At 47.5% G+C, this 26,726-nt stretch overlaps 1 protein-coding gene across 7 annotated transcripts in view; it reads left to right on the top strand.

Annotated features, from left to right (window-relative positions):
- The window catches only part of ATXN7L1 (ataxin 7 like 1), a 245,291-nt gene that overhangs the window by 105,515 nt on the left and 113,050 nt on the right, over positions 1-26,726 (top strand). Inside the window, exon 4 of one of the 7 annotated variants that reach the window (XM_072791540.1) lies at positions 3,232-4,437. The exons of the other annotated variants lie outside the window; for them this stretch is intronic. Within the exon in view, the coding sequence (XP_072647641.1) occupies positions 3,232-3,317 (86 nt within the window). The 3' untranslated portion in view covers positions 3,318-4,437. Of the gene's footprint in view, positions 1-3,231; positions 4,438-26,726 lie in introns of those variants that run through there. 7 annotated transcript variants of the gene reach the window in all.

Below are 26,726 nucleotides of genomic sequence, written 5' to 3'. Positions count from 1 at the left end.
TTTGAGAGTATGATCACTCCTGGGGAAAAAAATAATAAAACAATTTTGGTGTGCCTCTTGTCCATTGAAAAGAGTTATGAAGAATGATTTCCATTCCTTGGATTACTGTCTTCAAATTCCTGCTTTCTTTTCAAGCTTTGTCATAAAGCAAGAGAAGGGAAGACTGAACTGCTCACAGAAGGAGTTCCTTGCAATTCCTCTTCACTGCCCCAGAGTGTCTGGCAAAGAGGCACTCAGTCAATGTCTTATGAATGAAGGAATGAATAATTTAGATGTTTAATTCTTTAAGTCAGTGATACTGAACCTTTAGCCATGCATCAGGATTGTTCAGAGGGCTTATTAAAACACAGATTGCTGGGCCCCCCACCCTCAGAGTTTCTGATAGGGTGGGTCTGGGGTGGGGCCTGAGAAGGTGCATTTTCACCAAGCTTCCTGATGGTGATGATGCCATTGGCTTGAGAACCACTGGTTTGGGGTCCATTCTACTGCTTAGGTTTACTGGTTATTGTTGTTGTTTTGTTTGGTTTTTGTTTTGTTTTTGTTTTACCTGTTTCAAGACTTCTAAGAGATTGACATCTGTTGTCTGACCTTGCTTGCCCCATGGATTAAGATATTACCAGGATATGATTAGATAGAAAAACAACCTTGATTTTTTTTTTTTTTTAATTGAAAACTACATTTTGTTCCTTGTATAAGTTTGAGGGAAGTGGGATCTCTGGGTGGCTCAGTGGTTTAGTGCCTGCCTTCAGCCCAGGGTGTGATCCTGGAGTCCCAGGATCAGGTCCCACGTTGGGCTCCCTGCGTGGAGCCTTCTTCTCCCTCTGCCTGTGTCTCTGCCCCTCTCTCTCTCTCTCTCTCTCATGAATAAATAAATAAAATCTTAAAAAAAAAAAAGTATGAGAGAAGTGAGAATCAGATCCCCACCTTCTTCCTGACTGTGGTCTCTGCTGACAGGACGCAGCCTATAGGGAAGTAGGGTGTCACACCTTGCAACCTAGTCTGATTGTATCTCCATCCAGTTTTGGAATCCCTGCTTCGTGTCAGAGGCGCTTAACTGCAAAGTTGAAACGAGACATGACCTTTTGCAGAGGCTGCAGATGAGCAAAGAGGGTACAGGAGATGAGCATACAATACAAAAGGGAGCAAGTTCCTTGCAGAGTCTTTTCATGCTGGCTGTCGGCCTGACTGAAGTCATTAGGCCCACGGGATTCGGAAACACGGAGGGAGTTTCATGGCCTGAAGAAGGCTGCTCTCTGCAAAAAGTTGTCCTAAGTCACTTTGGATGGCAGGCAAAGAGCTAGAATTCCCAAACCCAGGCCTCAGGAAGCTCCCCGCCCACTGTGCATCCCCCTCTTCTCAGGAAAGAGTCCTCAAGAACCCCTACTGAGGACACTCAGTAGAGGCCAGTGACAAGTCAGTACCAGAGGGACACCAGAGCCCCTGAACATAGAGAAGAGATCAAAGTGAAACCTGAGAAGGGGATTGGAGGGGGAAGGAGGGGACCAAGACTTCCTCTGAAGTGGTGAGAGTGTATCAGTAACCTAGTACTGTGTAACAAATGGCCCCAGCCCCTGGCAGCTTAAAACCACAAATATTTCTTGACTTGTAAAGTTTCCATGGGTCACAGGCCCGGAGTGGTGTAGCTCGGTGGCTCTGGCTTGGGCTTTGTCATGGGGTTGCAGTCAAGCGGTCGTCTGAGCTGCTGTCATCCGAAGGCTTGGCTGGGGCCGAAGGACCCTCTTCCAAGATGGTCCACTCACCTGGCTGTAGGTGGAAGGCCTCAGTTTCTCTCTCAGTACCTTAGGCCTCTCCACAGGGCTGCTCACAACATAGCAATTAACTTTCGCCAGAGCCACTAAGCTGAGAGAGAATGGAAGTCAGAAGGCTGAAACAAGTGCCTACGTCTGGCCCCCACTCAAGGGGAAAGACATGAGATGCCACCTCTTGAAGGAGGAGTGCCACCACAGAGTGAGCCCCTTTCATCCGCCTCTGGCCAGGCTCAGGAAAACACAGGAATAAGTGACATGGGGCCTTTGGTGAAAGGAGGATGGGAGCTTTAAAAAGGACTCCAGGGGAGGCTGTGGGAGTTTTACCTGATGGGTCTGAGGAAGGGTGGTTGTGTAGAGGCAAGGGCATAGAAACTCTGTGGGGTTGTGCGGGCCACGAATCTCTTCAGGCCATGGGCTCCCTTGCTTGCAAAGAGACTGAAGCCACCAGTGAGCCCCAAGGCTCAGGTTTGGTTCCATAGAAGAGGAAGAAGGGGCTCCTGCTTAGAGCCATCGCTGTGCTAGAGAAAGAGCAATCAATAGCCCTGGCATCGCCTGGGTCACCTGGCCTGCCAGGTCCCCAGTAGGCAAAGAAGAGCAATCCCAGGCAGATGTAGCATCCTGGAATATAGGGGAGCCTCTGGGCTGTGCCTCCCAGGAAGGATATTTGGGGCAGTGGGGGTGGGAGGATGTTAGGAAGCAGAAGAGGGGGAGCCTCACTCGTTTTTATAAAAGTGATCCCATTAGGGATGATGGCTCAGGACTGCTGGGCACAGTGACAGCCCTTTGTGGCCGTGGCTCCTGGGCCCCACACAGAGACCTCCCACGGGGGCGCATGCTTATTTTGGCCACCCCAGCTGCATAAATGGATCCTGTTTAGCGGTCTTCTTTTGAGAATGCAGAGCCATTGGTGGTCATATTGTACTGTGTCTGTTCTTATCTCCCTATCATCCCCAGGGAATAAGCTAATCAAACTTGCTGATGATTTTACACTAAGAAGGAGATAGCTAATAACTTGGATGACAAGTATTAGAATACAATGTGATGTGGATAAATTGGGTCCATGTATTAAGGGCTGTAAAATGAGATTCCATCAAGGCATGAATAATGGTGCCTCTGGAAAGGATTAATCAAATACCCCATTAAAAGGTATAGGAATTCTGGTCAGACAGCTCCTGTTTAATTACACTCCTGCCCCCACCCCGCCCTCTCACTCGGTTCCCTCTGAAACTACTTCCTACTAGGAGAAATGTGGAAAAGAGTTTAGAGGAAATTATAGAAAAATTGGGACATACGTTTTGATAGAACAAGATCATGAAGACAGATTTAAGCAACCAGGGTTTAATTTAGAAAAAAAAAAAAAAGATAAGGCAATTGGCGTGAGTAATCATTTACAAATGTAATTTCCAGAGGAGCCCTGTTGATACCATTCAGCAAATGCCAACAAAGCATTTACTTTCCAAAGGGAGAAAGCAAGACAACAAGACAAATGAAGCCATCTCCAGGAATGGACCAGACAACAGCCAAGCCATAGAGAAGAATCAGGTGTGAGAATGGACAGTGCAGAAGGTAGACACAACTACTGAAAGATCTTGGAGGACTGGCATTGTCTGGAGAAGGCTTTCTGGAAGAGGAGACCCCAGTGGAGCCCCGCAATGTGGACAAGCTACCATGTACTGCAAATTCGTGAGCACACTCTGGTGACAGGGTTTAGGGAGAGAATGGGCTTGAGCAGAGCAGGGGGCATCTGTGGGATTCTTCTCTTCATTTCCACCACTACCACCTTGGTCCAAGCTGTCATCACTTCTCACCTGGACAAGTACAAAAAGCCTTCCAGCCGTTTTCCGTGCTTCCACTCTTGCTCCTCTACAATCCATCCTGCACACAAAAGTCAGAATCAAAAATCAAAGTTAATCATATCATTCTCTTGACTTGTGGCTTGCCATTGCTTTTAAGCTAAAAGTAAATCATTATCATGGCTATAAAGTCTTGCATGGTCTGAACCACATCCTGTGCCAGGTCCCCTTTCACTCTATATGCCAATCAAGCCGACCTTCAGCGTTTCAGCACATTGGGTCTTCCCGCCACCGGGCCCTTGCACATGCTTTTCCTGCTCTGTTATATGATTTTCTTTTTCTTCTTCTCCTCTTCCCGAAGCTAACTCTGACTCATCCTTCAGAACGCATCTTAATGATTACTTCCTCCTGGAAGACTTCTCTGATTTTCATAACTAAGTAAGCACTTTCTTATACCTCAAAAATAAATGTTTGTTGTGTGAACATATGATTAATGTTTATCTCCCTCACTAGGCCACAAACTGCAGGAGAGCAGGGACCCAGTCTTTGATCCCCTAGAGCCTTGCACTGTCTCAATAAATATATACTGACTGGATCATGACATTTAACTCGGAACACTGAGACTAGTGGAGAAATTATGGTTGACCAGTATGTAGGAGAGTGCCATTGTGAATTCTTACTGGGATGAAAAGCTGAATGCATGTTCAGACTCTGCCACCTGCTGGTTGTGCTACTATAAATAAGTCACAGGTCCTCTTGGGGCCTGTTTCCTCATCTGTAACATGGGGGTACCAACAGCCACTTCACATGGTTGTAGCGAGAAATTAATGAAATAATATATATAAACATATTTTGACTGTAAAACCAGACATAAATATGCTTTGTCATTTTTTCCAGTTTTGTCATTAGCAATCAGATGGATGGATGGATGGATGGATGGATGGATGGATGGATGGGCAGATTAACAGGGAGCCAGTGTGAAAGCCGGAGAGGGGGGAGCCTGGCACAAGAATGGTATAATGGAAGCCGAAAGAGGAGGGAATTTCAAGAAGTAGGAGGAGGCTTGTTGATTGACCACAACATTTCATACAGTAGAGCAGGCAAGGAGAAGGAGAAAAAAAGAATCTTTCAACTCAGAAGTCACTGGTGACCTCAGGACAAGTCCTCCTCAGCCTTGTCACATGTCTGTGCTTTCAATGACATGCCTTAATTGTAACTTAATCACTTTACTGATTTTTATCTTTTTTGGAGGAGGGAAATCAAATTGATTTGCACATACAGCAAAATTGGGGAGATGACTCTGGCTGCCACCAGCAGGTGCTGACAAGTGAAGAAATGAGCGTCAGAAGATAAGAAAATACACTGAACATCTATTTTTAATAAGGCTTAGTAAACCGTGGTTATTTATTAAATTGCCATAGATAATTAGGTTTCAGTTTCCAGGGTCATTTCGTTTTAACTCCCTGTGCCCCAGGAGGTGGAGTGGGGCTGGATGTGTAGGCAGGAACCTGTGGTGTGAGACCCATCTGAGGGCACTTTTGCTGCTATGAGCTTTTTCTGGGTCTCTACATCCCACTTTCTACCACAAGAATCAAGGCAGGGTAAGTTGCTCTAACACGTGCACACACATCCTCCCAGCTAAGTACATGGTCCTCGTGGACCTTTGGCTCCAACGTGGTGGTTTAGGCTTCGCCATGCAGCCCTAATCCAGCGGATCTGCCTGTGTGCAGGCCCTGGGAGTGAGTGGCCCCAGCTGAACCTGAACCCCCATGCTGAACCATCTCAGGGCTGACTCCTGAGGAGTAAGAAAGACACATCGCCAACTATCACGTGGGAATGAAATAACTGGTCGTCTTTTCTAGTCTGTTTTTAAGTTTTTCCCCCCTTCCCTAGTGGAGTATCTAAGTTTTGTCAGCCAGGTTTGGAAAGCATGGGGGTGAAGGTGGATGTTGAAATTGGCCATTGGAGGTTATTTCATTTCCATGTGATAGTTGGTGATGTGGAACCTGGGGTCTATGAAGTGAGGAGGTGGTAGTCAAGAAGACTTTAAAATGGCTCAGGGAGGGCTTGAAACCCCTGCTCTAGTGCCTCTCCGGCACGATGGCTCAAGAGCGTGTTGCCCATGTAAAGACAGCTCCGTGCGTGTCTCTGCTGCCTGCTGCTCCCCAGGGGCCCATCTCCCAGAGCCAGGACCTTCTTTGACAGTCTTAGGTTCAAAATGTTTAGTCAGTGAAAGGTTCCCTGTGAACTGATGCACACAGTTTGCCAAGAAGGAATGCCCAGGCCCTGGTCCACGGATGAACGGCACCGCCCCTGGAAGTCCCGTGACATCCCAGCCTGGGCGGTGTGGGAGGCACAAAGCGAAGGCCTGGTGCCTGCCTTCAGTCGTGGAGCCTCCTGGGCAAGCTGGGTGGTCAGTGGGGGCTCCTGGCTACAGCCGGACCTGCTAACTACTGATCTGTGTCCCCCACCCCCCAGGTGCACTGAAGGGACAAGGCCCAAAGCTCTGGAGTCTTTCTGATGTCCAGAAACACGAGGACACGGTCTCCTGCTTCAGACCGAGGGCGTGATGGTTCAGAGCGGGGCGGGGAGTGGGGTCACAGTTCAGCTCTGCCTGCTTCCTGCCCTCTGCTGGCTGAAATGTCTTATCTAGAAAATGGGACCTAATGGAGCTTTCTCAGAGAGGCCGTGTGAAGACTCCATGCCCTCCTGCACATAACCTGCTTAGACTGAGCCCAGCCCAGCGTGAGAAGGGAGCTAACAGAAGCACGGGAGCCGTGGTGGATTTAACCCTCTTGCCAATTCTGGTCTACCCTTCCAACATCCCTACTGGGTCCCAGTTCACCCTGCCCCTCCGGACGGTCATGCCCCCGGTGGCTTCTAGAGGCTGAAGCTGGGAATCTTGAGAAGCTAGGAGTCCATGATGGGTTTTGGGACAGGGACAAGAAGAGGGTTCCAGGAAGGACTCTGTGGAATTCCTAGTGATCCTGAGATGGGCCCCCGAGGAGCAGCAGGAAGCAGCAGGGAAGACAAGCATCGCAGAGCCCAGGCGGGAGGGAATTCCAAGGAGCATCAGAGGTTTCAGAAAGGTAGCCTAGGATGGGAACTAAGACTAAGAAAAGAAAGCTGCTGAATCGTATTTGCCTTCTCAGAGAAAGTGAATTCAAATTAATTTGGTTTTAGAGTTTTTGTTTTTGTTTTTTTTAAAGATCTTATTTACTTATTTGACAGGGAGCGAGAGAGAGCCCAAGCAGGGGGAGCAGCAGAGGGAGAGGAAGAAGCAGGCTCCCCGCCGAGCAGAGAGCCCCATGTGGGGCTCCATCCCAGGCCCCATGAGACCATGACCAAAAGCAGACATTTAACCAACTGAGGCACCCAGGCCCCCCTGGTTTTAGAGTTGGTGGGGTTTTTATTATTATTATTATTTTATTTATTTATTCATGAGAGACACAGAGAGAGAGGCAGAGACACAGGCAGAGGGAGAAGCAGGCTCCCTGCAGGGAGCCCGATGCAGGACTCAATCCCAGGACCTGAGCCGAAGGCAGACGCTCAACCACTGAGCCACCCAGGCGTCCTGGTTTTAGAGTATTAAACACACATGTTGTCATCATTGGCGATACCCTAGAGCATTATTAAAAAAAAAAAAAAAAAAAAGCTTCCCAAATTGCAATTCTCTTACCATCTACACCCTAAAAGCAGGAACCCAATCCTGCAGAGCAGATTTGAAAAACTCCTGAGCCCACAAAAGACATCAGTCTGCCTATCCAATGTGTGTTAAGTTCTCCCAATCACGCCTCCCTCCCTGCTCCTTCCCATCCCACGTTCTCCCCACTGTTAACAGGGAGGTGGACATACAATCCTGATTTCCTTCACAAATAAAATCCCTGGGAGAATCAAGGAAAGAAATACGAACAGAGAAGCAGAATGTGATCGTTTCAGGCCTTTGCCTGATTTCTTTTATTCCCCTCCGACGTCTTTCAGACCCTTTCCGTGGCTTTATACACCTACTGCTGTAATAAAGATCTGAAGGTTAGGGTCAGGAGCCTATTGAGTCTGGAGAGTGCCTTACATTTTGAATTTTTTATCGTATCCATCATTTTTGGAGCTTTTTCTTCCTGTGCAAATCAAAACACCCCACATGTATTGAAAGTGTTACAAAGCATCTTGTCTCCTCGTACAGCGTTGCTCATTATTTTGTCCGTTTTGGGGTGACATTGCCCAGTAGCATGTAATTTAGGGTCCTGGGCTTATTGGGGGGGCCTAGAGGTCACCATTAAGTAGATGCGCTCTTTGTTAAGTCAATATTTGATAAAGCCTTTTGAAAACGCTAATAATTATGTTTGTGGGACTGTCTGCTGAGATTGGAGAAGGGAAAAACTTTTTAAGTGTAACTTTTCTTGCTCCAAACCATAAGTAAACGGCCAGATCTAATCTTCCCTTCATCTATCATTTATATTTATTACATTTGGTGAGTCTGGTTAGTGGTCTAGATTCCTTTGGGTTTTGCTACATCCAGTCTCCTATTATGCAATCATCTTTGATAAAACTTAACAGTATACAATCCCGGGCCCTGGGGCCTAGCGCAACGTCAAACCCCATTCCAAACTATATTGAAAGGCATTAAAGAGAAGCATTCCCCAGTCACTTCCAATTGTTTAAAAAAAAAAAAAAAAAAACTGTCATAAATCACTAGTTCCACAGAGAGCTTCCCCAGGTCCCATTCTCCTACTGTCTCATTACCTCTATTGTGAGAAAGTGATTACGGTGGGGTGTGCCCTCCTTAAGAACATGCCTTGCATATGGGAGTTTTCTCAAGCAGGTGATTATTCACATTAAGAATGAGTGCATTTGGACCCATTGGCGTGCACCGAGGCACGATCCAGACAGCGGAAAAAAGGCAGGTTTGGTGGCCTGAGTCCTGAACAGACAATTTGTAAGGAAAAGACATAGATGGAGGGAGAACTGATGGTCACTTGAAAGACGTATAAAGGACATCTAAAATATGCATGGAAATAAATAAATAAATAAATAAATAAATAAATAAATAAATAAAATAAAATAAAACATGGACAGGAGTGGCTGGTAGAGTCTCAGGATACACAGTTGGGTGATGAAACCATAAATAAACATGAAGAACTGAAGAGTGTAGGTTAGGAGTGGGGCTGCTTTTGGAGGCCGGGGGTGGGCTGCAGTTGGGAGGGGTGCGTGGAGGGGCCTCTGGGGTGGCAGCAGAGCCCCCTTCCCTCACCCCGCTGCTTGCTAGGGCACTTGTCTTCTCACCTCCCCCGGTGCAATCCATTGTTTTGTGTGGTTTTGAGTGGCTGTGCTTTATTTTACACTAGAAACTTCTATTTTAATGAGTCTACTTGGGGTTCATATTACCTCCAGTCTTTCCAGAATTTGGCTTGGGCGGGGCGGGGGGGGGGTTCGTCTTAAAATACGTCTTCGTTTTCTCACTGAGAGGAAAATTATAAATCCAGCTGGAAGTTCACCGTGGGGTTGTCTGGCAGCGTGGTCAGAACTGCGAGCTTGGTGGTGGAGTTTTTCTGGGTTCTGGCTACGGAAAATCCTCTGGTCTTCCTCTTCTCCCTTTTTTTTTTAAAGTAGCTAATTATCTAGTTAGTTGCTTTTGGTAATGGAATAACCCGCAAACCCACCTTCCCTAAACAAAAGCCCTGACTTTGACAACAACCTCTGCTTCTCTTCCTCCTCCCTGATCTTTGGAAGTCTTGAAAGGCCACAAAGGCTTGCTATGGGAACTTGGCCCTGCCATGAACCCCTACTTTCTCTACCTGATTGTCCCTGGAAATAAATGCCGGCCTGAAGCAAGCACCCTCCTGGTGTGATTTTAGGGTGACCTCTGACATCTTTCCATCCAACAGGGGCATCATTCCTTTGCCTTGAGGCTTTCACCCCTATTAAGTGTAGTTCCACCAGGGCATTGACCAAGGTGGAGCTTAACACAAATTAGTTAGGTGAGAGCTAGTTTCATAAAGAGTAGGAATCTTGAAGCCTGAGGTCAGGGCACAGGAAGGAAAACCCAACAGGGAGTTGGTGGAAGCTTACCTTTTCTTCTTTCTCTTCTTCTTACTACACTGGCCTCAATGTGTCGATATTTTTCAGCTAACTCTAGGATCCCACTAACACACAGCATTTCCATCTGTCCCTGGGGCCGCATGCAGCTCGTCGTCTGACTCTCTCTGGTTGCAGAAGCCTGAGTCCAAACCTGTTTGGGAAGGAAGGGGCGGGGACCTCATCTGTTTTTGCTCACCATTCAGTTCTCAACCCTGGCACAGTGCTCGGCACATAGTGAGTGTTCAGGAAACACTGGATGAAGAAGGCAAATGAATAATAGGGGCGTCTGGGTGGCTTAGTAGGTGAAGCATCTGCCTTCGGCTCAGTCAGGTCATGATCTGATCAAGCCCCACATAGGGCTCCCTGCTCAGTGGGGAGCCTGCTTCTCCCTCTCCCTTGGCTGCTCCCCCTGCTTGTGCTCACTCAGTCTCTCTAATCTTTGAAAAAAAAAAAAGTGAGTTGGAAAAAATTTTTGAAAAAAAAAGAAGATAAATGAATAAACAGGGAACCAGGTCAACAACCAGCTTGCAGTGAGGAAGACCACACAGGGATCTCCCAAGAGGGGCAGGAGACAGGGAGGAGGTGACTGCTGTCACACGGTGGGTTCTCAGGGACACCTCCCCCTCACCTCCATCCCTGGGCATTCCCTCAGCAGCAGCCCAGGGTCAGCCGCTTCTGTGCCTCCCTGTCCTCGGCAAGAGAATCAGCCAGTACCTAGTTGCTGAGAAGTACCAGCTCTTACCACATTTTCTCCCAGTTGGACAGCACGTCTCAGGATCATGGAAGCATTTTCCCACACACTGTCTGATGTGTACTACCCCAGAAGCCCTTAAAGTAGGTGATGCCCACTCTAGAGAGGAGGAAACTGAGTCCGAGCTGGATATCCTAGTCACTTTTGAGGAGCCAAGCTATGACTGGAACCTGGGACTTTGGATCGTTGCATCCAGTATCCTTCCTGCTGCCCTGTCCTAGGCGCCGAGATCCAAATAAAGGGGAATCCAGAGTCAGCTTTGCCCTCAGGAAGCTTCACATCCATCTTGGGCACAGAAAACAATCGTACACAATACACATAGGCCACTGAACATCCTGGAGCACTGCCGATCCTTCGGGTTTGCCTCACAGAGATGGTAGGAAAGATTCCTGCTGTTGTTTCTCAGAAAGTTCTTATCAACTTAATTATGGAGTATGCACTGGGGTGGCTCAGCAGGCTTCCCCTGGCTGCGAAATGGGGAGAACAGAGGGAGCATAAATCATAGAAACCCCAAGGAAATCCCAGAGACTTATTTTTGATCAATTGTGTCAATCTCACAGTTGAGCAGGCCTCATTAGAAACAACCACATTGTGGGTGGGAAAAAGAAAGCAATGGGCCTAATCCACATCGAGATAACCATTCCCTGCAACAGTTACTTCCCGGTACACAGCAACGCCTGTGCCCTTGGACCTGCTTCCCTCCCCCGAGCTGTTTCACATCCCCCTCTTCTGATGCTCTCTGTGACCCCAGATGGGCAGTGGGGCTGATACTGAGCCTTGGACACATGGCCCGAGACCCCTCAGCTTGTCGCTGCCAGTGCTGGAACTTGCACCTGAGCTCTTGCTGGCCCTCACCTCTTTTCTGGCTTTTTTCCTGCAGAGGCTCCTGCTGTCCATCTCTTGCAGCCTGTCCTTGAGAACGACCCTGCAGGGGCGGCCCCCGCCACCCACAAGCCCTCTCACCAGCTCTTGCTAGTAGTACGTTGGTTAAGTGCTCACTGACCACTTTGCTGCATTATAATCATTTGATTCGTCTATGCCTAGGGGGAGGAGATGCTATATTTAGAAGCTTAATAGCAAAAACTTCCGAGTCTTCAGTTCACTGTGAGCTTCCTGGTGCTAGGATGATCCCAGGGTCTACCCACTGTATTCCCATCTACTGAGCACAGGAAGATAACCAGACGGCTTGGTCCACGGGGCAGCCAGCGTGCTGAGGGCTGCGGGAGGTTGTGGCAGGGTTCTTGAAGAGAGGACGGACCAATGCAGGAAAGCAGATAGTGAGAAAACCTTCGAAAAAATAACCAGATCTTTTTTATGCTCCTCTAGGGGCAAAAAAGAGAGAATTCATCTTCTTGAGCTCCTGGGGTTGGGGTTGGGGTTGGGGTTGGGGCTAGTCCTGAGGTTGCCAGGCAGTGGTTCTTAGCTATGACTATACATTAGGGTGACCTGAGAACCTTTCCGATAATCATGGTGCAAGACCTGATATCTGTGCTTTTAAAACCACTCATGATCCCAGAGTGCAGCCAAGCTTGAGAACCAGTGATCTGACAGGTAGTGGTGGCTTTGCCAGGTGTCGGCCTGGTAAGGATGAACTACGTCTCCCAGAATTCCCTGTCCTAGGGTTCCTAATTGGGTTGGGCCACAGAGGGATTCCTGGGAGAGCTGAAGGACAGAAGGGAAGCAGTGGGTGCATTGTCGCCTACCTACCTGCTGACTCACCCCATTGCCTGTAGCAGCGGCCAGGCCTGCAATGGCTCCACCTTTCCCTGGATCCCCATTCGACTTCTCTGACTCTCAGGCCAGCTGCAAGTGCTTGGCTCCATGGCTTCTGGGGGATATCCATACTATCGAGGTCAAGGGCAGCAAGAACACAAGTTTTATTTTTTTTCTATTTTTATTTATTTATTCATGACAGACAGAAAGAGAGGCAGAGACACAGGCAGAGGGAGAAGCAAGTTCCATGCAAGGAGCCCAGTGTGGGACTTGATCCTGCGACTCCAGGATCATACCCTGAGCCAAAAGCAGATGCTCAACCACTGAGCCTCCCAGATATCCCAAGAACACAAGTTTTAATCCATCTTCATGGGGTTTCAGATTGTTCTTGGCCTACCAAGGTCTTTCCTCACCAACTGCAGCCCTACAGACTTAACACTCCAGCATCGAATACAGAAACAACAGCCTTATAGGGGCTGTTTAACCCCCAAGTACTATTGTGAAAGGTCAAATACTTGTTATCGATCCATATACAGATCCATATACAGATCCATCATTATCCATCCTTGTAGTTCTACTTCCTCAACTGAACCTGACCAACATAGGTAGTTTTCAGAATTGTGGAATAAGGGGTTGTTTTCATCCACAGAGGCCTTTTCTTTTCTTTTCTTTTCTTTTTTCTTTTCTTTTCTTTTCTTTTCTTTCTTTCCTCTTTCTTTCTTTCTTTCTTTCTTTCTTCTTTCTTTCTTTTTTTACAGATTTTATTTATTTATGAGAGACACAGAGGCAGAGATGTAGACACAGGCAGAGAGAGAAGCAGGCTCCCTTTGGGGAGCCCGATGTGGAACTTGATCCTGGGACTCCAGGATCACACCCTGAGCTGAAGGCTCTGCTTTCAACCTCCCAGCCACCTAGGCATCCCATGAAGGCCTTTCTTAAACTGGAGACCCAGGTGGCCTCTGATTGAAGGGGAAGGCAAGTCTGATCGCCATCCCCCAGGGTGACACAGGAGGGGCAATCTGAAAACCTTTGGTAGATTCATGCTCTCCAGATCCAGTGGTGCATGGGAAACCAGACTTTTCTGGGGAAAATCTTAAAAATGTAAATTCCTGGGCTTTATTTCACATCTAGGAATAAGAATCTCAAACGATTGGATTCCAAGTGAGAATTTTTCTAAAGCCACCTTACCCCAGCCTTTCTGGGTTGTTGGTAACATTCTGTTTCTTGATGAGGGTGTTTTATACATCCAAAGGTAAAAGGTGGTACATGTGTGATTTTTGCCCTTTCCTATATGCATGTTATATCTCAACTGAAAAAAAAAAATGCCCCAGCCCCCACCCTTCCACTCCCCATAACCCCATATCCCAGTGATGGCCAAGGTTGACAACCGCTGGTCTAGATGATTCCTTGTACCCTTCCTGGCAAAATTCAGAGAGAAGGAGCAGAAGATATTCAGCACTTGGGAATAGTTAAGGTGCATCCAACATCCTAACGATACAATCCTATGCAGTTATCATAACAGTGCATGGGTGATAAGGAGAACGACACGGGGCAGTTTGGAAGATCATACTGGAGCCAGACCATGGAAAGCTTTGAATGGCAAACTGAAGAAAAGGAAAAGCCACTTTCAGAGTTACGGCTTTTTTTTTTTTGAGGAGCGGCATCTGGTGGCAGGCCAGGGTGGTTGGTGAGGGGTGGTGCTTACAGATTTTGAAAGTGATTGGTAAAAATAACATTTTAAAAAGTGCAATTGTAGGGGATCCCTCGGTGGCTGAGCAGTTTAGCGCCTGCCTTCTGCTCAGGGTGTGATCCTGGAGTCCCAGGAGAGTCACACATCAGGCTCCCTGCGTGGAGTCTGCTTCTCCCTCTGCGGTGTCTCTGCCTCTCTCTCTCTGTGTGTCTCTCATGAATAAATAAATACAACCTTTAAAAAAATAAAAATAATAAAAAACAATAAAAAGTGCAATTGTAAAGGAGCGCCTTGGTTAAGCGTCTGCCTCCAGCGCAGGTCATGATCTCAGGGTCCCAGGATTGAGCCCCTGCTCGCCCCCTGCTCAGCTAGGGGGTCTGCTTCTCTCTCTCCATCTGTCCCCGCCATGCATCGTACTCTCTCTAATAAATATCATCTTTTTTTTTTCATTGCAATTGTAAATATAAAATTATGTTACCCATAACTGCTCACAAAACATATGGTTTAAAATGCAAACTGGTGAATGACAAAGCAGATTGCAGGCCCTGGCCCTGGAAATGGGGACATGACCTTCCTTTGGTGTTAAGACAGACTTTGCAACCTGTGCTTCTTCCTGAAGTGCCTGCAGTCTATACACACAGTTCTGTAATGCTCTTAAGTAGATTTTTTAAAAAGGGTAAAGCCCCGTTCTCCCATTTGAAGGCCAAGGAGATTCCTATGAGGCACAGCTGTTAAATAGATACGTTAAGATTTTAGAGTCATAATACAGGGAGAAACTTCACAGGATGATTCATTTCAGGCTGTAAGTGTCCAGAACAGGTCCAGCAGTGGTTCTCCACGGGGCACTTGGACCTGGGGAGCAGCAGGTATGGGGACGACACTAGAGAAGCAGGTTGAATTACAATTGTTTCTGGGGCTTTTGAAATAAAGAACAGTCCTCCTACCCCAAAGGCGTTCTGAAGCTCCCCTCAATTTAAATCCATCAGCCTAAATGCTGTCTTATATCTGCTTTAATACCCAGAGACAGAGTTTCTGCAGCCTCTTTTAATAGCCCTCTTCTGAGTGTGACGGTTCTGTGCACCTCCTCCCCACCCACCCCCAGGCCCAAAAGACACCTCCAAAGACTACAACTCCTGAGCTTTCAAAATAAGGGCAGAATTAGGCTTAAATGCATTGGTTAAGAAAATCAAACCAGGGACGCCTGGGTGGTTCAGTGGTTGAGCATCTATCTTCGGCTCAGGTCGTGATCCCGGGGTCCTGGGATCCAGTCCTGCATCAGGCTCCCCAAAGGGAGCCTCCTTCTCCCTCTGCCTATGATTCTCTGTGTGTGTGTCTCTCATGAATAAATAAATAAAATCTTTTTAAAAGAGAGAGAGAGGAAGAAAGAAAGAAAGAAAGAAAGAAAGAAAGAAAGAAAGAAAGAAAAGAAAGAGAGAGAGAGGAAGAAAGAAAAGAAGAAAGAAAGAAAGAAAGAAAGAAAGAAAGAAAGAAAGAAAGAAGAAAAAGGAAGGAAGGAAGGAAGAGAGAGAGAGAGAGAAAGAAAAGAAAGAAGAAAGAAAGAAAGAAAGAAGAAAGAAAGAAAGAAAGAAAGAAAGAAGAAAGAAAGAAAAGAAGAAAGAAAGAAAGAAAGAAAGAAAGAAAGAAAGAAAGAAAGAAAGAAAGAAAGAAAGAAAGAAAGAAAGAAAGAAAAAGAAAATCAAGCCAGGGGCACCAGGGTCGTGAGTTTGAGCCTCACATCGGGTGTAGAGATTACATAAATAAATAAAACCTAAAAAAAAAAAAAAAATCAAATCATAGGCATCATCCAACTTCTTCTAAGAGGTAGACTTTTTTTCATATTCTTATCTGACTTGGAGTATTTTCATTTCAGCCTTTCAAACTCTGCCATCTGTACCAACACCCTAAACTCGACTTTGAGGACTATACGTAGAGAACTCTCTGATCCCCCAGGGAACTCCCTCTGGAGCCCCGCACACTCCCAAACATCTCTCCCTCGGTTCACTGGCATGTGCAGAGGGAATGTAAACCAATCTTGACATTAGCCTGGGTCTAAAATAGCAAGACAACTGTAGAAATGAAAACAGTAATGTGGGGGCATTCCACAGTGAGAAGCCAGTTCCCGTGCTTTCTGCCATTTCCTTCCTTCCCCTCCTGCAATAATTTGAGCATTGATGTCCACAAATTATCTCTCCCACTGCCTGCTCCCCTCCCCAACCCAGGGCTTTTCATGATTTTTTCCTAGCCAACATCTTGCAGGAAAGGGAAGTTTAGTTTAATAGCCTGCCTGGCTGGCTCTCGAAACCACCTGACCTTCTTGCTCACTGGGGTGGGCCCAGCTCCGAGGACACAGAGGAAGCCCTGTCCATGCCTGGCTCTCGGTTGTTTTGTTCAGATCATGTGTAGCAGCTCCCCAGAGCACTTTACTTGGCTAGTAAAAGTTGGCAGAGGCACAGGGCGCAAGAGTCCCAAGCCCCAAGCTTGATGAGGAATCCTCTGGAAGTGGGAGGGAGAGCTCAGCTCTCTGGCTCAGTCACCAAGCTCAGGCTCAGGTAGCCAGGAGGACGCCCTGCTGGGTCACTGTCTGGCAGAAGGATTCCCATGACCTCAGGGTCATGTCTGCATGGATCTCAAAGGCATAGCACCTGCCCTTTTGTGTGGTCCAACGGGCAACATCTACCCAAAACAGAACTACGAGATGTTAGAGCTGGAAAGAGTCCTCCAACCTCGCACCCCCTTGCTGCAGTGGAGGGACCCAAGACCGGCTGAGGCCATGTGGGTAGTTTGCCCAGAGTCCCTCAGGTGAAGAGAGAGCTGGGCCACTGTCCCAGGTGTCAGAGTCCAGTGTTCCAGCGCCGCCCCTTGCCCCTTGTCACAGATACAGCGTCTCATCAGGACATGGATATTCTGGGTGTTACCAGACACAACAGGGAGTCACAAGACACACACACACACACACACACCCCCAGACCTGGAAAAGTCATGGCTCCCACCCAGGCTGGGCCTTGGGGTCGAGCATACTTTTTAAATTTTTTTTATTTTTATTTCTGTAGCCACAAGTAATCCTTAAAGCTAATTTGCCTTTGTCTCTTCTTTCTCGGCCTTCCTTTCAGTTACTTTTTATTTAGGTCTCTAGGGGTCTTTACATGTGTGGGATGTTTCTGAAAATTCTGACTACAGGCATAAAATATCATGTCTCTTAGCCTCAACTATGATAAACTTTACCAAACAGTTTTACGGTAAAAGAGAGAGGGAGCGAGAGAGAGAGAAAAGTTATGTGCTGCACATATGGAATCTGTATATCACAATTTTATATCCATAACACATGTGTTTTCATGTTGGTGGAAGTGTACCTTACAACATTTTAAGGGAGGAAATGTGGATTTAATTACACGTGGCCTTTTTTTGAGAGATGGTTGACATATAACATCGCATTTGCTTTAGGTATACAACATAATGATTTGATATACGTATATATTCTTAATTCGTCAAATCAGTGAGATATGTACCTACTGAAAAATTCAAAAGATACCAGAGGGTCTACATGGACAAGTATCCCTCCTCCCTTGCCTCCAGCTACCCATTGACGCCCCCCACCAGAGGCCAGAGCTATTAAATCCTCCCAAAGTTAGGCAAGCATGGATGTGTTCTTTCTTTTTTTTTTTTTTTTTTAATAAATGGATGTGTGTTATATACACTCTTCCACTCCTTGCTTCTTTAACTTAACAGTGCATTCATTGATTACCTTCACAAACATGTATCGAGCTCCTCATAGAGGCCACTCAGTGGTCAGAATACAAAGGGAACCAAATAGATGCCTGGCCTCTAGGAGCTTAGTGGGGGGATAGAGACATAAACAGGTAAGGGAAGTCAGTGTGGGGAAAGGCAGGGAGCGCTGTTGCATGTGAGCTGGTCAAGGAAAGCCTGTTGGAAGAGGCTTGAGGCCGGGTCCTGCGTGAACGTGGAGACGGGGCCTCTGAGCAGAGAGAGCAGCCAAGGGAAGACCCTGAGGCTGGGACGTGCCAGGCGGGTCATGCTCCCGGGGCAGTGGAGGCACGGGGTGCCTGGAGCTTCCAGGGGGAAGAACAGTGAGAAGGGGGCGTGAGTATGTGGGAGGCCCGCATATGGGAGGCCCACATGTGCACATGTCACAGTCGAGGTTGGATGCTGGGTACGGGAATGTGGACCTCAGACAGAGGTCAGCGGTGGGAAATAGATTTGAGACTCATTAGCATATAGGTGTTACTTGGAGCTCTGGGAACAGATTAGATTAGAGCCCTCCGTTTATTATGCCAGGGTCCCTCTGCAGGAAAGGATGAGGATGCGGACGCCAGCGCCGCTGCCCCCTCTTGAAAGCTCCCCATCCAATTATCCCAGAGACCGAAGGGATCGATGTCCTGTCAGAGCTGTCACAACTTTGGGGCCGAATGCATTGTGCGGTCACACAGTGTGGAGTCGAAGAAAGAGCACTGGGCAGGGGGTCGGGACCCAGAGTCCAGGGCCAGCTCAGGCCCAGTCCGACGACAAGCCAAAGGCCCCTCTGCTCCCCATCACATCACCTGGAAGGGTGTGAATTCGGTCGTCTCTAAGGACCCTTCTCACTGTAGCGTTATTTGCCTGTGAGTCCAGTGGCCTGAGGAGGACCAAAGAGCTCCCCATACACCAGCCACGTGAAACACTGCATTCCAGGGACTTTCGCGGAGTGTAAGGGAGGCAGCCTGGCTGACTGGGGAGCAGCTTTCTCGGGGGGTGGAAGGGGATTTCAGACTCAAAGGAAAGTTGCAAAAATAGTTCAACCCCCCTCTGTATACACACGTGTGTATATACATTTTCATATGTTTTTTATATATTGTATTTTATAGGGGTTTTTTTACCTGTTCGAGAATAAGCTGCAAATACCATGTCTTTTGAACATTTCAAAGTGTATTTCTTAAAAGCAAAGAGACTCTCTTATGTAACTGTAATACGATGATCAAAATCAGGAAACCAATGTCACTGACAGAGACCTTATTCAAATATTGCCAACCTCCCCGAAGAGCCAAGAAAAAGGTAACAATCCGGGATTACGTGCAGGGTTTAGTTGTCCTGTCCCGGCCACCTCCTTGAATTGGGGAGGGTCCTTCTGCCTGGCTCCTGGCCTCAGCCCCTGCAGACTGCAGGCTCTCACCTTGTAAGGTGACCCTCCGTTTGGTTTGCCGGATGTTTCCTCCTGGTTAGATTCAGGTTTTGTATTTGGGGCAGAAGGCTCTTTCCTGCAGGGGAGGTCATCACTTCTGTGCAGGGCCCGCGTGGGGTGTGCACCTAACATGCCTCCTGTCACTCAGCCCCTGGGGGACCCGAGGCCCAGGGAGCTCGTGCAGCCGGGAGTGGAGTCAGGCCCCCGCTCTTTCCACTGCACGGTACCATCTGACACCAGTTAGAGGGTGTCCTCCACCATCAGCCGTTGCTCCGCTTTGCTCACAACAAGGCTTGAATAAAGCCTCCAGCTCTATTTTCCACTCATGTCAGTGATTGATACTTGATTAATGTTTCAGGATTGCCGGCATCTAGAGCATAATTTTCACAGATGCAAAGACCAATTTTGTTGTTACTGAGGCGGAAAGATCTATTTCCTCCTAAGTTATCAGACAGATTTGGAGGGAACCAGTAAGCACCGGGGCGGCTCGCCGGCTAATTCGGAGAGAAGCTGTGCGGCAGCTGCGTCCTTAGCTCCTGCGGCGGCTCCAGGGCCCAGAGCCGGCCGCACCCCGTCGCCCTGTGGGGCCGCGTGAACCTTGGCGAAATCTCCTTGTGGACTTTACGGATGCCAGGGCATCACTTCCTCACCCAACCGGAGTCCTCGTGGAGAAGACTCCCTTCTATTTTTTTTTTTTTAGATGTTATTTATTAACTCATGAGAGACACAGGCAGGGGGAGAAGCAGGGTCCATGCAGGGAGCCGGATGCGGGACTCGATCCCAGGACCCGGGGTCACGCCCTGGGCCCAATGCAGATGCTCAACCGCGGAGCCACTTCTTGCCAGCGCAGCTGGGCCCGGCTGCTACTCCCCGACACCCCCTAGCTTTCAGGGGCAGCGGTGAGAATACTGGATTGCAGCCGAGCTCTACGCACCCCACTACGCAGCCTCGTGGGGTTTCGGGTGGTGAGAAGGGTGTGCTGGGTCCCTAGCCCCCGTTCCTGCACAGATGTGCAATCATCCGTGGTTGGTCCTCTTCTCCCTCCTTTGTTTTCTGTCCGTTCGCCTCTCCTCCTCCGTGTTGCCCTCCTGCTCCCTCCTTTGCCCTCTTGGGCTCCCTTCGTAAAAGCAAGAGGGATTATTTTGTACCAGAATCACAAACCGAGATGGCGAGGCCAAGTCCCAGGTGCCTCCAGCCAGGAAAGTAAAAGACCCATCAATTCCTAGTTTGGAAAGTGATGACCTTGGCCTTGGGAGGTCTTGCTTTCCCCCAGAGAAGCATTCACTCAATCATGTTAGCCGGAGGGCCAGGCCTGGAAGATGGGGTGGGCGTGGTGCGTTGAGAGGGGGATGGGCAAGCCCCTGGCCGCTGGAAGATCTCCACTAGGGGTAGCTGTGGGATCGCCAGCCAGTGACCAGCTTTGTAGGAGGGACCGGATATTGTGTGTGTGTGTGTGTGTGTAATGGAAAAATGTGGGGGGGTGCCTTTTTAAATTCAAAGTTGAAATGACTTTCCTGGAAGTGTGAATATGAAAAAATTAAACAGGGCTTAGATAAATGGGTGTGAATGTGAAGTGGATTAAGAATGTAAGTATTGGGATCCCTGTGTGGCGCAGTGGTTTGGCGCCTGCCTTTGGCCCAGGGCGCGATCCTGGAGACCCAGGATCGAATCCCACATCAGGCTCCCGGTGCATAGAGCCTGCTTCTCCCTCTGCCTATGTCTCTACCTCTCTCTCTCTCTCTTTGTGACTATCATAAATAAATTAAAAAAAAAAAAGAAAAAAAAAAGAATGTAAGTATTTAGGGCACCTGGGTGGCTCAGCCTTTGGACTGGGATGAGATCATGAGATCATGATCTCAAGGCCCTGGGATCGAGTCCCCCCTCGGGCTCTCTGCTCAGTGAAGAGCCTGCTTCTCTGTCTGCCTCTGCCCCTTCCCCTGCTCATGTGAGCTCTCTCTCTCTCTCTCTCACTTAATATCAAATAAATTTTAAAAATCTTTAATAAATAAAATAAACTTTAAAAAAGAATGTAAGTATTTAGACTAACACTTCCTCCGGGGTAAGCCCTGGAGCAGTGGTAGCCGTTACTGTAGTGGTGAAGGGCATGGGCTCTCCGGCCAGATTGCCTAGGTCCACATTCCAGCTCTAACACCTCTAGTTGCACAGCCTTGGGGAAGTTCTTCTACCTCTGTTTGTCTCAGTTTCTGTATCTGTAAAATGGTTATGATCCAAGTACCTACTTGAGAGGACTGTTGTGAAAATTCAGAAAAATCAAATGAATTCATGTCCATAAAGCACTTAAAAGAGCACTGGGCATGTATGAAGCAAACCATAGAAGAGTTATTACCTGGGGTGCCTGGGTGGCTCTGTTGGTTGAGCAACCAGCTCTTGATTTCAGCTCAGGTCATGATCTCAGGGTCATGAGATTGAGCCCCATGTAGGGCTCCTTGCTGAGCATAGAGCCTCCCTAGGATTCTCTCTCTCCTCCCTCTGTCTAACCTCCCCCACCCCCAGTGCTTTCTCCACCTGCTGTACTGATCAATAAGAAAATTACCCCTAGATTTTGCTCATATCCAGGCCTATTTGAGAATATCAACAAAGAGGCTGGTAAATTTTGAACTTAGCACACACACTGCATTGGGACACCTTGGTGGCTCAGCGGTTGAGTGTCTGCTGTCGGCTCAGGTCATGACCTGGGGATCCTGCGGTGGGCTCCCTGCAGGGGCCCTGCTTCTCCCTCTGCCTGTGTCTCTGCCTCTCTTTGTGTCTCTCAAGAATAGTGAATAAATAAATAAAATCTTTAAAAAAAAATAAAAAGAACACAAGCTGCATTTCAAGGCTAGGTCCTTGCATCAGATAAAGCAGGGCATCTCCCACCGTAGGGTAAGTCACATGAGAGACAGAACACTCCTACTCCTCTGAAGTTCTAGTTCTTCAGCGAAGACATGTGGGTCTCTTTGCCTTGATGCACCACAACATGTTCTTTGAGCAAGGACCTGGCACTCGCTGTATCAGTTTCATAGAGCTGCTGTAACAAAGGGCCACAACAGAAATTTCTTGTTGTACCGTTCTAGAAGCTAGACGTCTGAGATCAAGGTATCCACAGGGTCTCTTCCTTCTGAGGGCTCTGGAGAGAATCTGCTCCATGCCTGTCCCTAGCTTCTGGTGCTTCACAGGCCATCTGAGACCTTCCTTGGCTTATAGACGCATCACCGCAATCTCTGCCTCCATCTTCCCATGCTTTTCTCCCTGTGTGTATCTGTCTCTATACTCACAATTCCCTTTGCTAAGGACACGGCCCTATTACATTAGGGCCCACATTCCTGATCTTGTCTTAATTCGGTCATCTGCAAAGACCCTATTCACAGGTATGGGGGGGGGGGTTAAGCCTCCACATCTTTTAGTGGAACCCAATTCAATCCCTAGTACTCATAGTCTCTCAAGCCCTCACATTGGACTTGCTGAAACTGGCTGCCACCTGGCCCATCCCTCAGCCCTCACCTCCCGTTCCCGCTCACCTTCCACATGGTGGGTGAGAAATCATTCTCCCACTCCATTGTCCCCAGGGAGGCATTTATTTCATTCCTGACACTGTGATCAGAAAAGAACATCAAGCTCAAATGGGTCAGAATCAAACACCGTCAGCAGCATGTTGAAAGCCAAGCCTGTACAAGGTTGCGGGGGGCGGAGGGGGAATGGGGTGTGACCTGGTTCTTGGGTGAAGAAAACTAAGGCTTTACTTTGTGTGAGCGACTCTCCATTGGCCCATTGCTCTGGCCGAAGTTCACTGTGGCCATCTGGGGTCGTTTGCGTTTTCTCTGGGCTCTTTTCCTGTATCCAGAGGAGGCCACACAGGGTGATGGAATTAGCATTTGGAGCAAAGAGTCATGTCTGTTCTGCTGCTGTTCAGCTAGCTCTGTGAACTTGGACCTGCCTTTCTGGGGCTTAGTGTTCTCATTAGTCCACCGAGGAAGTTGGATTCACAATGAAGTGACTTTTGACTAAGGTCAAAGGTATATGTGACTTTATCATATTTAATCCTCACCACGAGCTGCTAGAATGGGTATTGTAATCCTCATTTCACAAATAGGAAACCTCAAAGAAATTAAAGGACCTCAGAAGCCCACATTGTTTGTGCTCTGTGACCTCCACATCTTTAACTGACTCTTGGGTCAGTGGTTTTCCATCATGCTAGAAAATCACTAATCACTTGGGAGAACTTTGGGTTTCAGGCCTAACATGTTTCGGAGTAGGGTCTTGGTACTGGTCCTTTTCGAGAGCTCTCCAGGTAATTCTGATGTTTCCAGCGTTGAGAACCGCTGTTCTAAATGATCTATGGCTCTCCCCTGGTCTAGAAGCATATGAGTGGGGATCCCTGGGTGGCGCAGCAGTTTGGCGCCTGCCTTTGGCCCAGGGCGCGATCCTGGAGACCCGGGATCAAGTCCCACGTCGGGCTCCTGGTGCATGGAGCCTGCTTCTCCCTCTGCCTATGTCTCTGCCTCTCTCTCTCTCTCTCTCTCTCTCTCTCTCTCTCTGTGACTATCATAAATAATAAATAAAAGAAAAAAATTTAGAAGCATATGAGCGCCCATGGCATCTGAAGTCATTGCTAAACTCCTCAGGCCCAGACCCAGGAATTAAAATTGATTTGACCTAAGAATGTGTATTTTCTGATTCTGAGTTTCACGAACCACTGATCTAATCTGCTTTCTTCATTTGACATCAAGTGCCGTGCCCAAAGTCACACAGCTCATTAGTGGTGGGGCTGGGATTCTCCGCCCCTACCCTCCCCATCTTTTTATTCCACAAATCTCTAGGGAAGGCCTAACCTGGCATACATGGTAGAGTTACCTGGAAAATGGTTTTTTTTAATATGGAGGCCCTGGCCCCACCCCAAACCAATTAAGTTACAGCCTCTAGGGGGTAAGCCTGAATGTCTGGCCTTATGGGAGCCTTTTACCAATCTTAGTGTGCATATGACTCCTAAGAGGGTCTTGTTAAAATGCAGATTCTGTGGCACCCAAGTAGTAGTTGGCTAAGCATTCAACTCTTGATTTCAGTCCGGGTCACCATCTCAGTGTTGAGGGTTGATTGTGAGATCGAGCCCTGCATCAGGCTCCACGCCGGCTTTGGAGCCTGCTTAAGATTCTCTCCCTCTCCCTCTGCCCACCCCACCACACGTATGAGCAAGTTCTCTCTCTCTCTCTCTCTCTCATTCTCTCTCTCTCTCAAAAAAATAAATAAAGTTCTATATCATCATGAAAAAAAGATGCAGATTCTGCTTCCATGGTCTGGGGTGGGGTCTAGGATTCTGCATTTCAAAACAGGCTCCGTCCTTGCTGGTCCAGGGACCACACTTTGTGCAGCAAGTCCTTAAGAAATGGTCCGAGTCCCTAAGTTTTCAGGCATCCACACCTCTGCTGGCATCTCCCTTGCCTACCTCCATTTGTACTCACTGGATTTGTATTTGCTTACTCTTCAGCAGAGATTTTTCACTGTATCATTTATAAAAGTTGGCCTCCCTACCCACACTTTAAAAGTATCTTGAGGGAATCCCTGGGTGGCTCAGTGGTTTAGCGCCTGCCTTTGGCCCAGGGCGCGATCCTGGAGTCCCAGAATCGAGTCCCACGTCGGGCTCTCAGCATGGAGCCTGCTTTTCCCTCCTCCTGTGTCTCTGCCTCTCTCTCTATGTCTATCATAAATAAATAAATCTTAAAAAAAAATAAAATAAAAGTATCTTGACCCTTGGGACCTTGGTTCCAAATTCTTCACCCATGCCCTCCTCAACCTATCTACTGAGTACTGTGTTCTTCTCTGGCTGTGCAAATACTTATGGCACATCTACTTAAGTCATTTCCTTTTTAAGTCATCTTTATGCCCAACGTGGGGCTAGAACCCACAACCCCAACATCCAACGTCACATGTCATATCGACTGAGCCAGCCAGACACCTCATTACTAAGTAGGTATAATGTATACCAGAACCATACCCGTAGCCCTTCCTGGAGGAGCTTGCTGTCCTATAGGGATGGTACGACAAGTGTGAAAGTCACTATAACTCATGCCTGCAGAGAGTCACAGGTACTGTGCGTAGGGGTTAAGAGTGTGGAGCCAGATTGCCTTTGAATCCCAACTCTGCTACTAGCCACGTAGCCTTGGACAAATTACTGAGCCTCAGTTTCCCCAATTATAAAATAGGGACAAGAATAGTACATAATTTGGGCACCTGGGTGGCTCAGTCAGTTAAGCGCCTGCCTTCAGCTCAGGTCATGAGGATCAAGTCCCACATTGGCTCCCAGCTCAGTGGGTAGTCTGCTCCTCCCTCTCCCTCTGCCCCTCCCCCCTGATCATGCTCTCTCTCACACTCTCAAACAAATAAATAAAATAGAAAGAAAGAAAGAAAGAAAGAAAGAAAGAAAGAAAGAAAAAGAAAGAGAAAGAAAGGGTACATAATTCGTAGGATTGTTCTGAAGGCTAAGTGACCTAACAGATATAAAGTGCTGGTACACATGGTAAGCTGTATGAAGTGCTGGTATTATTTAGTTATAGGAGGAGAGAATTGACAACAGTATCATGACATGCTAGAACTTGAAGGATTCATCGCACTTGGATATCCAGAGATAGAGAGAGAGAGCATTCACGGTGGTGGGAAAAGCATGAGCAAAGGTCCAGAGGCAGACATACAAGGACATATAGAGTCTGGAGTTTAGATTGACAGACACTGTCTGGGTGCCTGAAGGCAGCCATAGCCATGAGCTTCGAATGCCCCTTGATACCAGGTGGCAGGAATCCTGGAAGGCCAAACTGAAAAGTCCAGATTTTATTCTTGAAGCAAAGAGAGGGCCAGTCCGGGGAGCCCTTTTTGTTTGTTTGTGTTTTAAGGTTTTGTTTTTAAGTAATCTCTACATCCAATGTGGGGCTTGAACTCACAACCCAGAGATCAAGAGTCGAACGCGAGAGAACACTCAAGGCAATTAAGTGGCCTTGAACCAGGTCATGGAAAGAGTCACAAAGCATGGAATCCATCTAAGCACTGGAACTCGGGACCCTGAGCTTTAGGCCACTCTCTGCTGGTAAAATCTTGTCACCTCCCAGCCACACAACTCTTAGATTATCCACTCTAGTTAAGAGCTTCGAGCAGGAATGCTATTGTTAATCCTTTCCTCTCCCCCTTAATTCTTAACCCTAGACTCAAATGGTAGGTGATGTCTAAGGTCATGCACACAAGTCAATAAGCAGCATAGAGAGCTACTGGCAAGTTCCTTAACTGCTCTGGGCACCTAGAGGCAAGGAATTTGTCTGTAATATGAGGATCATAAGAGTACCTATGTCACTGAATGGTCATGGGGGTTAAATGAGCTAGTACAAGACAGCAGTTATCACCCTATGCCTAGCACACAGTCAGTGATCAGTAAGCAGAAGCTGTTATTATTACAATAGTAATAATAAGAAGGAAGGAATAATAGGAGGGAATATAGGAATAATAGGAGGAAATCTGAAAAGCTTATGGTCTGCAGTTAAGGGTGAGAAAGAAAATGTAATTACCAGTTGGGAAAGGAGCAAAAGAATTATAAAAGCATTGTATGTGAACATCTATGGCAAGAAATTTGAAAATCTAGAGGAAATGGAGAATTTCCTAGCAAAATATAATTTATCAAAATAGCCCCAAAGAGGTAGAACACCTGAATTGACCAATAACCGTAGAATACTTTAGAAAGTTTATTAAAGAGGCCCTTTCTCAAAGGCCTTCATGGTCTTATAAC

This window comes from Canis lupus, chromosome 21, assembly GCF_048164855.1.
Source record: "Canis lupus baileyi chromosome 21, mCanLup2.hap1, whole genome shotgun sequence".
NCBI classification, from domain to species: Eukaryota; Metazoa; Chordata; class Mammalia; order Carnivora; family Canidae; genus Canis; species Canis lupus.
The sequence above is the reverse complement of the archived record's forward strand: the minus strand, read 5'-3'. Positions and strand labels throughout refer to the sequence as shown.